We start from the raw sequence: 13,674 nt of genomic DNA, 5'->3' as shown, positions 1-13,674 counted from the left end.
TGATTAACTTAGTACGTAAACTGAGCACTTAAGAAATCGGTTCTTTAAAAAAGTGACACGTGCTCAGTCAGCAAATCCTTCTAGATGCTTCGCTGACGAGAACCAATCATCGGCCCAAACTGCGTTCCATTATTCCAATCGCGCGCACTCTTTACGTGTACATGGAGTGCTTGGAGAGCCTTTGGTTGCATTGCAAAGCTGCGAGAACAAAAAGCAGGCCTTATCCAAAGCAGGGCAGATCAGAGCGCAGCATAAACACTTCACTGCATTTGCCAGCAGATTAAATTTGGTGAGTAATGCTTTCAATCGTTTTCATATTTTGCGATATAATAAAGTTACTGCCATTCGTTGCAGCTTGCGTTGAACACTGCCAGAGCTAGCCAAATCTCCCGTGGAAAAAAAACTCCCGTTAAATTGGCGTCAAGCTCGTGTATTTAGCGGTAATATTAACGAAGAAACGCACAGTTGAGTCAAATTAAGCGGCATGCTCTCGGATGGAGTGGGGCGCCTCGCATCGCTCCCGTCGTCTGCCTGAGACACGTTATTTTCGGTTGGGACTTGTGTCGGCACAACACCGGCCCGACGAGTGGTGGGAATGACTCTTGCTTCTCAAAGCTTTTCAGAAATACAGGGGTCCCTCGTTTTTCGCGGTTAATGGGGACCAGAACCCGCCGCAATAAGTGAAAACCGCGAAGTAGCCCCCCCACCCCCCCACCCCCCTCACTGTTGCCCCCCTCCCAATTAAAGTATGTCACAGTCGCAGCCAATTATTATCTAAAGCTGGTTAAAATTGAAGTTATGTTGTTTTAAGGTGTATTAAATACTTTTTCATGTGCCCCTTTTGATCTACAAGCACCCGCCCCTCCACCGGTCTCTGCACGGCCCTGCTGAAATACAGTGTGGGTCGACAGAGCTCAATATTTTTATGGGGTGTACAGTGTACTGGAACATATTTCCTCCACACCCTTCTCACCTTTTTAACCCCTGACCCATTTTCATGCCTGCTGTTTACATGATATAATTTTACTTCTAATCGGTTTGGGACAAGGAATATTCCACCCCTGTGAATCGGAATGAAATTCCATTCGGTTTGGGCCTGTTCATTCCGAATGAGGTGTTTATATGGAACACATTTATTCGGTTTGAACAAATATTCCGATTGTAATTGGAATATTTGGCTCCATGTAAACGTGGCAAGTGATCGGCAGCATCCATCATAACGTGCGTGCGCCCGTTATTGGTGCCCGGGTGGCAGACGTGTCTTGAATTTCGTTCTGCTACGAGCGGCTGCCATAAAGTTATGAGGGAAAATCATCATTTTTTTAACCTTTATGAATTGTAATCGAATCGTCACATGTTGAATCGCGATGCATGTAATAATCGATTTTTTGGAACTCCTCTAAATAGATTTTACATGCAATAGTAAGACTGGATGTTTTCGATTAACACGTTTCTTCCCCTATTAGAGTCAGAACCTCAGTTGGACAAATCAGCCAAGAGGGGGCCAGAAAAACTCCCAAAGCCAGACAAGGAAAAACCTGGCAAACCAGTGCCCGAAAAGCCCTCCAAGACCACCACAAAACCCGCATCCCCGGACGCATTTAACAAGCTCGTATCTGAAAAGGCCACCAAGTCCCCGCCACCGCCACCTCCGAGGAAGACCTTTAGCACCTCCAGCTCGGGCATGACCACTACACGATCTGGCGAGATGGTCTACACCAACAGAAAGGATTCGCAGGTTAGTCTTTTAAAAATACGCTTTCATTTGGGTTTGTCCGATTACATGATCGGAAATCGGGCTGATCGCACCATTTTTTGAGGATCCGAATTGTGTGAAAAGTATCGGGTTTTTAAGTAAAAAATATCCAGTGGTACCTCTACATACGAAGTTAATTCGTTGCAGGACCTTGTTTGTAAATCGAAATGGTCGTATGTCGAGCAGGATTTTCCCATAAGAATATATTATAATCCAATTAATTCGTTCCACAGCCCAAAAACCGACACTAAATACTTAAAAAAAACTGCTGGTACTATTGCAAATGGCAATTACACATAGCAAAACAAATAAATTATAAATAAAAATCTGAATAATATAATAATAATACCGTATTTGTCCGAATATGAGACAGTGTTTTTTTGCATTGAAATAAGACTGAAAAAGTGGGGGTCGTCTTATATTCGCGCCCTAGACATTATACCCATTCACGACGCTAGATGGCGCCAAATATCATTGAAGCGATGTTCTGTCATGACAGATCTCAGCTACTCTCAAGTGTAACCAGTTTGCATTATTTTATTGCAATGTTTTTCCTTACTCAGATTTGTTTCAAGACTACAGTTACAGTTAGACTTCACTTTGATAGTTAATGCAGTTATTGCAATTTTGTTGTTTTACCACAATAGATTGGTTTATTTACATTTCAAAAACCAGAAGTCATTCATTTACGAATGTGATTGCAGTTGACTTTACATATTTAAATGTTTAGATATTAAGATTTGAATGAGGGAAAATAACATGCTTTTTCTCTCAAATATATTGTTATAATCATTTGTTTCAGATGTACTGTAATTATTTCCTGTATATAAATTAATTTGGTGTTCAAAAGTCTTTTTTCAAACTGGAGTCTTGAAAAAGAGGGGGTCGTCTTTTAATCAGGGCTGTCTTATATTCGGGCCAATACGGGTGCAGAAATAAGCGATCGTGACATCCATAGTTGTCAATGAAAATGAGGAGTCGTCTCATTTTGTACTGACAGTAAGTGAAATACGGATACAAAAAAAGTAATGACTTGGAAATTTACTTTAAATACAAAAGTACACAACAACAATAACATTTTTTCCCGTGCACATCAGGTCAGTAAAGTTAGATTTAGTGAAAGTGGCAGTAAAATTGGCCAAAATTTACATGCGAGTGAAACATGCTGTTGAAATTTGACCTTTTCACCAGATTGCCGTAATCACGCCAGCCAAATCACCGCAATTCCAACAACTCGGGGCGCCGCAACCCCGACAACCCAGCCAAAAGGCCAAACCCTGCTCGTTCACTTAAGTTTTATCCCCTTGGACTGACTCCATTTTAAAAGCTGGAAAAGGCTTCGAAACACAAGTTGACAATTTATTCCAAGTCAACAGCAAGACAAAAACAGCAAACAGACCCAGACTAAGACGAAGGCTGGATCCAGGGTCAACAAAAGATCACCGAGCAAAATGACAGCAATTAGTTATACATTCAGACTTTTAAAAGCTCTGGTGAGGCAGGCTGTTGTCCGGAAGAAGGTTGTGTTTGGGCATTGTTTAGGGTTATTGTCTGATGTGGATTGGGAAGGAGAGTTCGGGCGTTACTGTTGTCAGGGCAACGAGAGTTGAGGATTTTGCCAGCCTCAGCGCCATGTAAGTGATGAGTGCCAACTTCTCAGTCGCGGGTTCCTCCGTTATCAGATGTTCCTTGTGTGAGGAGAGGACGTTTTTCATTGTTCTGGACTGTACATTGTTGGTTATCAGAAGAGCTGATGGTGGGATTTAGTTGTCCAGACATGGGCTTGTAGATGTCTTGGCCATCCCCTGCTTGTCTCGCTTATGATGCGCGAGTTGGGCTTCTGTAGTCAGCAAGCATCCTGTAGTTGTTATCGCCGTTATCTGCCCGTTGTCTTAGCGCTACAAATTCCAATCACTCCAACTCCTCATACTTCAAATACTGTATATTCTATTTGTTTTCTTAAACTATGATTTAAATGCTGTTATTTTATATTGGGTGTAAGATCCACTAAAGTAACAAATACCTCTGAACAATTTATATCATTCCAGGAAGGTGAAGAGGATGGACCGCTTCCTGCCGCCCAAATCAAGCCCAACAAAAGCACCCCACTAGAACCCAAGAAGCCTGCCACTCCTCCTCCTGTTGTTGCCAGTGAAGAGGAGGACGATAGCGAAAGGATCATGGCGGAACTCCAGGTTCGACACAGAGACATGCGTACACAAACAAACACACACACTCTCCTCTCTTTTCTTGGGTGATTTGACTTGTCTGATTTCCGCACTGTTGGTATTCGGGTGCCTTCCTTTCACACCTAAGAAGTGGCAAATGCAGGGGGTGCAGGCAACTGATCACGAATCCAATTTTCCCTCAAATTCCTTGTTCCTACAACCTTTTCACACCAGGTTTTCCAGAAGTGTACAATTCAGGAAATAGGGCCCCCAAACACGGTGGACCCCACTTCTCACATGGAAGCGCAAATAAGAGAGCTAAGACCGGACAAGAAGGTAAACCCCCCCCCCCCCCCCCCCCCCAACCCCGTGTGCTGCCGCCAGCTCGCTGCCTGTGCCTCGTAACACTCGCTTGGGCTTGACCAACACTTTTAACCTCAGTGCTTCCTTACGCTGCTGCCTCCTCCTCTTCCTCATCCTTCCCTCTTTGGATTCTGCCACTTGAAGCAGTATCAGGATTAAGTCTGCATGAAAGGAAGCTTCTGGAAACCAACATGGACAATGTTTTTGTACCTTGCTTTTCCCAATCAAATAAAAATCATTGCACTATGTTCCTCAACAGGCATTTGTGTCTTTTTATTTGATCACCATTCCCAATTTAGACAAAGTACTGTATGTGCTATGGACACAAACCTATTACTGCAGACTTGGTTCACCTTAGGTCTGTGTTGCTTAGTGTGCATGCTTCTTTTGCGTCACTTCACTTTTTCCGTCTTTGCTTAAATTTCCCTAGCTTCACAACTTCAACCTCCTTGCATCGATTGAGTTTGTTTTTCAATAATCACTCTGATCAAATGTTTCCAACACGACATATTTTGCACTCTCAATTCACCGTCAGTCAATGTACCATAGAAGAACTTAAAAATAAGGGTTAGCGCAGTTGTGGATCAAATTTTGGGGTTGAAGTTTGCAAATTGTCCAAATGCTGCTACCAACTGCGACTCTAGCGAGGGTAAGCACTAGGGGTGTAACGGTACACAAAAATCTCGGTTCGGTACGTACCTCGGTTTTGAGGTCACGGTTCGGTTCATTTTCGGTCCAGTAACAAAACAAAATGCAAAATATAAATGTGCTCGTTGTTTATTACACACCTTTGTGCTTTCAAAAATAGGAACATTAGCCTATACAAAGCTAGAATTCTGCTAAAAAGTAGCGGGTATTTAAAGATAATCCAACAACAATTTGCCTTTCAGACCCCGCGTATTGGTCTGCTTTCTTTCTGAAAGAAAGAAAAACAAAGTCCTGTGCGAAAGAGAAAAGCAATCCCAATGACAAAGATTTTAACATGTATTTTACAAATGAAATGCCTCAATAAATCATTTTTTTCTTATGAACGCTTTTCAAAAGCTTTATTGGTGGATTTTCTCAAGTTCAAGCGCCACACAGAAATTAGTCAAATTAATTGTGTAAGCAGGATCTGTGTATTATTCTTATTATTTAATTACAGGTGTTTTAGCCCATTTAAATTTATTTCATTTAAATGGGCTTTTATTTATTTTATTATGTGTTTTTATTTTACAAATGGGATGTAGTGTTCATTTATATTGTATATTTTATGTTGGATAACTTTAGTTCCTATGTGAATATTAGTTCCTACTTGTTTTGTTGTGGTCGGAGGGTTTTGTATTGAATACGGGGCCGTGTTGGTTATTATTATAGCAGAGAAGACAGCAGTAAATCAACAAAGACAAGTCAACTGTGCCCCGATCTACCACTCGAGATCTGATGGACTCAAAAAGAGGGTTACGATTGCATATTAGTTTGAAAATCGACCGGATCCACCGTATTTTTACACGAGTGACTTCCGGTCTGCCCGATCCTAGCTACCGGTAGTAGTATTGACACAGGAGGGTCGCGTCTCGCGTCAAATAATAAACTCTGCCGTTCTTTTCGCGTGCGTCGTGTTGAGCCGCTTCTAGCTAACACGCGGCCGCACTGCGACTGGTGTGCATTGGCTGATTGACTTTAACGCCCGCGTTTCACTGCATTCTCGCGGCGGCCACGTTGTCGCGCCGTTGACGTTTCTGGGTTATACTGTCCTACCGTGTTGGTCCTCATTATAGTAGAGAAGACGGAGTAAATATAATCTACACAAAGAAACTGTAACCCGATCGACTCACAGCCTCGAAAAGTAAGGTTTACATTACGTCAGAAACTCGTTCGGTACGCCTCCGTTCCGAACCGAGCACCACGTACCGAAACGGTTCAATAGAAATACATCTACCGTTACACCCTTAGTAAGCGCTATAGAAAATTAATGGATAGATTGTTCATCAATGGGAAACAAATGTCAAATAAATAAGACTATAAAGGTAGATACTCATTCTAATGCGCGGTCGAAATTGCTCAAAGGTTTACCGTACCAGTTAGTTTTGTAATTTCCTAAACTGTCATAGCAGAGCTCAGAGCCCACACGGGATGAAAAAGTTCCAGACACAGATGAAAATGGAAACACTCCTTCCAGGCAAAGCCAAGGGGTATGTTCTTTGTCATTTTGGCTGTATATTCTTGAAATATCCTTATTATCTTCTTGGTTAATTTCAAATTCAGGACTTTTTCACATCAAATGCAAACTTTGCAGGTCATATACTATGTGACTGGAAAGATTCCAAAAGAGCATCCACCCCATTCCGGAACGGAGGAATCCCATGAACACCGGGAGCCTGCCCAGTCTCCATCACAGGTGTCAAATGTCACTATTAATGACAATTCTCCAGGCCAGCCACAGCAGCAGGAGCAGCGGCCAGCCAAGTCAACGGCACCCAAGTCACCACCACCTAAATCACCACCGCCTATTTCGCCCAAACCTGTGGGACTGACTGCATTCAAACTGCCCAGGAAGCCCCTAAAACGCTCTGAGTCCTTGAAAACGAGCGCAGAAATAGACAATGGGAAAAACTTGAACAGAATCAACACAGAAAAAAAGAGTCAGCTAGTCCTGGAGTCTGCTTTTTCCACTAAGAATGTGAAATCTGAGGCTGTGCCAGTAGCGGTAGCTAGAGAGGGGACTAAAAAACCTGCTCCACTACCACCACCACGGAGGAGGTCATCAAGTGAGGAGCATGAGCCACCAAAATCTGACTTTGATGATGCTAATGAAGAGGCTAGTCTAAGTCCTGATTTACCAGGAGAAGAGGCGCCTCCTCCACCAGACAACATTGCCTTTATGATTACTAACACTAAGGTTCAGGCACTTTCTTGTGGGGAATACAAGGAACTGGTCAATGCCAAGAAAGGAAGCGTCCAGACCGTGACTGTAGGTGGGGGAAACAATACAGCAGATCCTGACATGCCTCTGGACAATGGCTTCAACAAGAAACCCGTCATAATCATTTTCGATGAACCCATGGACATCCGTGCCGCGTACAAGCGCCTTTCCACCATCTTTGAGTGCGAAGAAGAGCTTGACCGGATGCTTGCGGCGGAGCGCATCGATGAGGAGAGTGAGGAGTCAGACACGGACAGGAGCTTTGGGCTACAGGTGAAAGCCAAAGGGCCTGAGGTGGTTGACGGTGAAAAAGCCGCTTTGTCTCAAGTCGCCGGAGACCACACCAGCCTTTCATCCTCGACTTCGTCAATTTCGGAATCGGCAGACACCGGAGTGTCGAACGGAGACGTCAAGCAGGATAGCAAAAAGAAGTTCAAGTTTAAATTCCCCAAGAAACAACTGGCAGCACTTACGCAAGCTATTCGCACTGGCACCAAGTCGGGTAAGAAGACGCTACAGGTAGTTGTGTATGAGGATGAGGAGGAATCGGACGGAACCGTAAGGCAGCATAAAGAAGCCAAGAGATTTGAGATCTCGCGATCGAAATCTGCAGTGGATACGCTTAAGACGCCTAGTCCAACTCCGCTAAAGAGGACCAACGAGATCCGTAAGAACACCTACAAGACGCTGGACAGCTTAGAACAGACTATAAAGCAGCTGGAGACTACCATCAACGAGATCGGACCTGCCTCCCCCGAGGAGCCGGTTTACGCCGAGGTGAAAAAGGGAGAGAACGGGAAAGTATCTGAAGGGGTTGGGTTGAGGAGGACGGCGTCGCTTCCAACTTCCAAGGCGTCTGCTTTTAAACTAGTCGGCAAAGGTTCTTTCCAGAAGAAGACTAAACCTCAACTCCTCCCACGCCCTGTAGTCATCCCCACCACTACCGACTCCGGCACAGCCACCATCACTAGCCCCAGTGCCCTCAGCACCATCCAACAGGTCTCTCTCTAGCTCTTGTTGCTCCCCAAGGCTTCGGGTCTTTGTCTTTCCAACCTACCTTCACTCCAACCTTACCCACTGAAATGACAAAACCATTAATCCACTCCGCAGGAAATGTCGGAAAAGTCCACCTTGGCTTTCTCCTTCTCTTAAAAAAAAAAAAAACAATCATGTTGTCATGATTTTAAGTGGCACTTTGATGGGTCCCTGCCTCCCGCCTAACCCTTTCCCTTCGTTGCTGAAAGGTTTTCAGCAATCAATAATCAAAGACTGTTCTGTGACGATTAATCTTGTCCTGGTTGCATGTACTGTTAGTGTGAGGTTCTATCAATGGTGCATGGTCTTTCACTGGTGTTTTAACAATCAAGGTTTTTACAACTGTCAGTGCCTTGATTTCTCACTTTTCCTATGTGCTGTGTTGTTCTTTCCCCTTCTTTTGTTTTATTTCTTGTTTTTGTTTCGTTTGGGTCCCCCTGCAGAATACCAGTGTCGCTTCCCCCACTAGTCGGATGCCCATCCCTTTGTCCGCGAAGTCCAGGCAGTCACCGGCTACTACTGACAAAGCAGGAAAACAGCAAAAACTGCAGGACGCGCAAAGGCAGTTCCGACAGGTAGTTTTACTGTAGGGCCTTACCCACACAGACTACAGGACAATAATTTTTAGGGAGGAGTATATTCATTAAGTCGGGGGAAAATACCAAAGTGTTTGGAATGTGGATTTATTGATGTTTCCGCTTTGACAGGAAGGCATGATTGACTCTTGACTGTTACCCCATAACATCACTGTACTGTATGCTTCTGCATGTCCACACTGCTCATGGTTTTCACTGTGTTGGTGACTAAATGTAAAAAACTGGAACGAATGGCAGACAAAGAAAAGCGGAACCCAACTGCAAAGTTGTCATCGCATCTCCAGTTCCCACCACAGCTGAGTTCCTAACAGTGTTGCCAACCCCCATCAACTCCCCTTTCCCCCCAGGATGCTTCTATTTCACACCTCCTGCACCCTTCTCAACCCGAAACAACTACTTTGATCGCTTCTTAACCTCACTGAGAGCTGTTTCCTTTCCTGTATAAATCTCAAACTCAACTCACCTCGTCCTGATCTTCTCACAACCAGTCCTGGCAGGAAAGTGCCGGTCCCACATGTACCCCCGCCTGCCTGCTCTCACCTTTCCCACTCCTTACACACACACAGACACACACCTTAACTCTTCTCCAAAACCTTCCACGCATCTTCTGAAATGTCGCCAGCAGCCCCTTCTGCGGGCCTAATATTTCGACTAACAAAGGAAGCTGAAGAGATGTCCCTTCCAGTCTAACCAATGCTGCATCCTGTTTCCTGGTAACATGTCTCTGTTAGTAGGGGTGGTACAAAGTATCCAGATTAATACAGTGACACTTATCTGGAATTGACTGGCTACTTAAAGAGTTGACGCATAGGCAACTGGACTACCTAACTGCAGTTGAAGATCTATCAACTATTAGTGATATTCCGATACCATTTTCTAGCACCTGATACCTATTCCGACACATTTTGTGAGGTATCAGCCGATGCAGAAAACGTACCGATACCTCACCGTTTGAAAAAAATACTCTTTGATATAGTTTTACTTGGTCTGGTTACTACTGTTTATGATTGAAAACGGCACGTAATCGACACAACTTTTTGGTACGCAACCCTGCAGGCCAGCAGAAGTCCACTTCTGTGGTTTCATGGTGGTTGGATAAGAAATCTCAAAGAGTACATATGATATCGGCACGTTAATACCAGTGTTGTTAATAACGGCGTTACAATATAACGGCATTACTAACGGCGTTATTTTTTTCAGCAATGAGTAATCTAATTAATTACTTTTCTCATCTTGGCAACGCCGTTACCGTTACTGAGGCGGGAAAGGCGTGCGTTACTATGCGTTACTAAGTTGGTTGAATAAAAAAAGTCAGAGAGAAACGGACTCACGGGGACGAGAGCAGAGCAGCAGTGGGGAAGACGCCGTTGCAACCGCGATGCTAGGTGGCTCCAATAATACCTGACGCCTACGCCCACATGACACGGTAGATATCATATTATAGAACTAGATGCAAAAACTGACACAGCTGCATTGCCAACATGTTTTAAGGACTACATGCGTTAGTAAACAGCCGCCATCTTAAAGCAGTAGACCTCTCAGGAAGGCCCTGATGTAGAGATCCTTCCTAGCGAACCTAAGTATTTTTTTTGTTGTTGTTAAATCTAAAATGCTTCTAAATCGGCAAAATCTTAACTTAAATCTATCTTTAAATGATGAAACAGTTTTAAAACTTACACATGTTTAAAGTAGACAGAAGGGAACTAATGCAATAACGGGAGCAATTTTAACAACTTTAACGGTTGATTCACAACTTTAAATGACTTCCACACATAGCAAAGGTTACTAGCTAGTTATCGCAATACCCTTGTGTCTAGTTAAGTGGAGGGTAAAGAATTGGGCTAGGGCCAATTGTCCCCCAAATCCTTTAAACTTCACATTGTGTGACCTGTTTTTTTTTGTTTGTTTGTTTTTTATTTTTTTTTTATTATTTTTTTTTTTTAGAAAAAAAAAAATTATCACTAGTTACTTTGCCAAGTAACTAATTACTCTTACATTCAGGTAACTGAGTTACTAACGCAATTACTTTTTGGGAGAAGTAATTTGTAACTGTAATTAATTACTATTTTAAAGTAAAATTAACAACACTGGTTAATACACATCGATACAGATCTCAGCAATTTAGTGTCGTATCAGTATGGTGCTAAATCAAGGCCAAAAGTATTGTAATCTGAAAAAAAAAAATCAATTAAAAAAAAAAAAAAAATTAACAATGTTAGCGTTTTGTTTTTGTTTTTTTCCCCAAAAGCGAAAAAAAAAACATTTGATATTTTTTCAGTTACAAAGTTGGTATTTTCAGGTTTAAATATTAAGTTTTTGGTTTCTATTCCGTAATTTTCACCTTTCACTCAAATTGTTTTTTTCACGTTCAAATCTTATTTTTTCAGTTTGTTTTTTTTCACATTCCAATTTGTATTTCACGTTCAGATCTTTTTTCGCGTTCAGATCTTTTTTTTCCTTTTCAGTTTAAAAACATTTGGCCGTGTTCTGGCACGGGGGGCGTGGCCTCGACAAGAGGCGTGTTGGCTTGTGGCAAAGTAACTCCAAATGATGCTGCCTTCAGGAAATGTGGGTACTTTGACGGATTATGACGCCACACTCTCTCCAATTTTACTGCATTAATTCCGTGTCCTAACTCCCCTGCGGGTGATGGAGCGTACCAACTCTCTCAAATTACAGAGGGGTGTGCCTACAACAACAACAACAAAAATCTGAAAGTGAAAATTAGATAACCGAAACAAACAAGTTAATATTTGAATCTGAAAATATCAACTTTGAAGCAAAAAAAAAAATTTTTTTTTTAGTTTTTTAAGATTGAAAAAAAAAAAAAAAAACATTGTTTCATTTTTTTCCCCCAATCATTTCTTTTTCTTCCAGATGACAATACTTTTTGCCTTGATTTAGCACCAAATACTAGGGCCCTTTCTGATACAGTACTAGTTTCTGTAAAACACTAATAATTAAAAGTTTTCAGTTTCGAAGAAATATTCGCATTTCATTAAACTAAGGAGTTTGACTGGTGAGACCGATTCAAAAATCTTCAGTTCAGAGCACAAATATACCCCAAGCCTAGGCGCCAAAGCACTTAATTATAATTTTAAGCTACCTTACATTTAAAGAGATGTCAAATGTATAATTCTAGTTTACCTTTTCAAGTGAGATCCTCCCTAACAAACAGTACAAAGCGCTTAGAACGGTTCAGATTTACCACGTTAAGATAAATCTTTGTTACCAATGACTACTTTCTTAATAGCAAGAGGATTATGGCAGCTTTTACCGAAACTTAGCGCATTACAGAAATCAGTATTATGTGTTTCACTATATATAGGCTCTATAAAAAACAAATTGCCTTTAGGTAAGGTTCTACTGTAGCAATCTTGTCAATAGCGCTACTGGATAGTTTGTGCTGTTTCTCAACATATTTTACAACTTCAAAAAATCTCATAGGAAACCAACAACAACAAAATTCTGTTTTACAAACGACAGCAGGTCGATGCATCATCTTCTACTATCTAGTTGAATAACATTTCCTATTTCTTCTTGACTCACTGGCACAGATAGGTGCACAAAAATGCATTCGATTCTTTTACATGCTTTAAAAGCCTATTTGGGGGTTCTTGACGGTTTCTGACCACCCTAAATGATAGGGGTGTGACAAAATATCAAAATGGTGATATATCGTGATACTTTGTATCCCAAAAGGTTATCGATATGCTCCTGCCAAGAATCGAGATGTCGTTTTAAAAAGGTGTAAATGTAAAAAATAAATAAATAAATAAAAAGGAACCAACAAGTTGCTACCAAAATCTTTGACCATATTACCCAGATAGCAGAACGACATTGAATAAACGTTGATTTTCCATCAAAATCATCAGTATGGTTGACATCAAAATTTTTGACGGCAAGTGACGTTGAAACAACTTTGTGCTATAGTATGTCAGGCAATGGTTGGGTTAAAATTGTGTTTTATAGTTGATGAACTAATGTTGGCAGAATAGTTGATTTATGATTGACCAGGAAATATGATTGAAAAGTCATTGAATTATGGATGAGTGGGTGTTTTGGTCGAAAACATAACATTGATTCAGCGTTGTTCCAATATTATTAATACCGTATTGGCCCGAATATAAGACGGCCCTGATTGTAAGACGACCCCCTCTTTTTCAAGACTCAAGTTTGAAAAAAAGACTTTTTGAACACGAAATTAATTTTTATAAAGAAAGTAATTACAGTACATCCGAAGCAAATGATTATAACAATATATTTAAGAGAAAAAAACATTTTATTTTTCCTCATTCAAATCTTAATACATGAACATTTAAATATGTGAACCAAAGTGCAATCACATTCGTAAATGAATGGTTTCTGGTTTTTGAAATGTAAATAAACCAAACTATTGTGATAAAACAACAAAATTGTGATAACTGCATTAACCATCAAAGTGTAGTCTAACTAACTGAAGTCTTGAAACAAATCTGAATAAGGAAAAACATTGCAATAAAATAATGCACAAAGTAGCTGAGATCTGTCATGACAGAACATCGTTTCAATGATATCTGGCGCCATCTAGCGTCGTGAATGGGGAGAGTAGATGAGATCTGTAATGGCAGAACATCGCTTCAATGATATCTGTTGCCATCTAGCGTCGTAAATGGGTATAACGTCTAGACCGCGAATGTAAGACGACCCCCTCTTCTTCAGTCTTATTTCAGTGCAAAAAACACCGCCTCATTTTCGGCCTAAATGACATTTAGGTTTTGTAAGGATTTTAACATTGAAACAACATTAATTGAGGGTACAAAAGTGACGTTGATTCAACGATATAAGATCAACCGCGGAATGTTGATCCAA

General features: G+C 41.4%; 1 protein-coding gene across 14 annotated transcripts in view; it reads left to right on the top strand.

Annotated features, from left to right (window-relative positions):
• si:ch211-285f17.1 (sickle tail protein) overlaps positions 1-13,674 on the top strand; it is a 171,316-nt gene that overhangs the window by 151,345 nt on the left and 6,297 nt on the right. For 10 of the 14 annotated variants that reach the window (XM_057824066.1, XM_057824068.1, XM_057824063.1 and 7 more), the window contains 6 exons: positions 1,467-1,738; positions 3,805-3,951; positions 4,159-4,260; positions 6,381-6,461; positions 6,566-8,191; positions 8,671-8,802. In XM_057824066.1, coding sequence (XP_057680049.1) covers positions 1,467-1,738; positions 3,805-3,951; positions 4,159-4,260; positions 6,381-6,461; positions 6,566-8,191; positions 8,671-8,802 — 2,360 coding nt within the window. The remainder of the gene's footprint in view (positions 1-1,466; positions 1,739-3,804; positions 3,952-4,158; positions 4,261-6,380; positions 6,462-6,565; positions 8,192-8,670; positions 8,803-13,674) is intronic. The other 4 variants (XM_057824064.1, XM_057824076.1, XM_057824065.1 and 1 more) reach the window with 4 other exon arrangements.

This window comes from Corythoichthys intestinalis, chromosome 20, assembly GCF_030265065.1.
Source record: "Corythoichthys intestinalis isolate RoL2023-P3 chromosome 20, ASM3026506v1, whole genome shotgun sequence".
Lineage (NCBI taxonomy): Eukaryota > Metazoa > Chordata > Actinopteri > Syngnathiformes > Syngnathidae > Corythoichthys > Corythoichthys intestinalis.
This window is presented reverse-complemented; position numbering and strand designations above follow the sequence as displayed.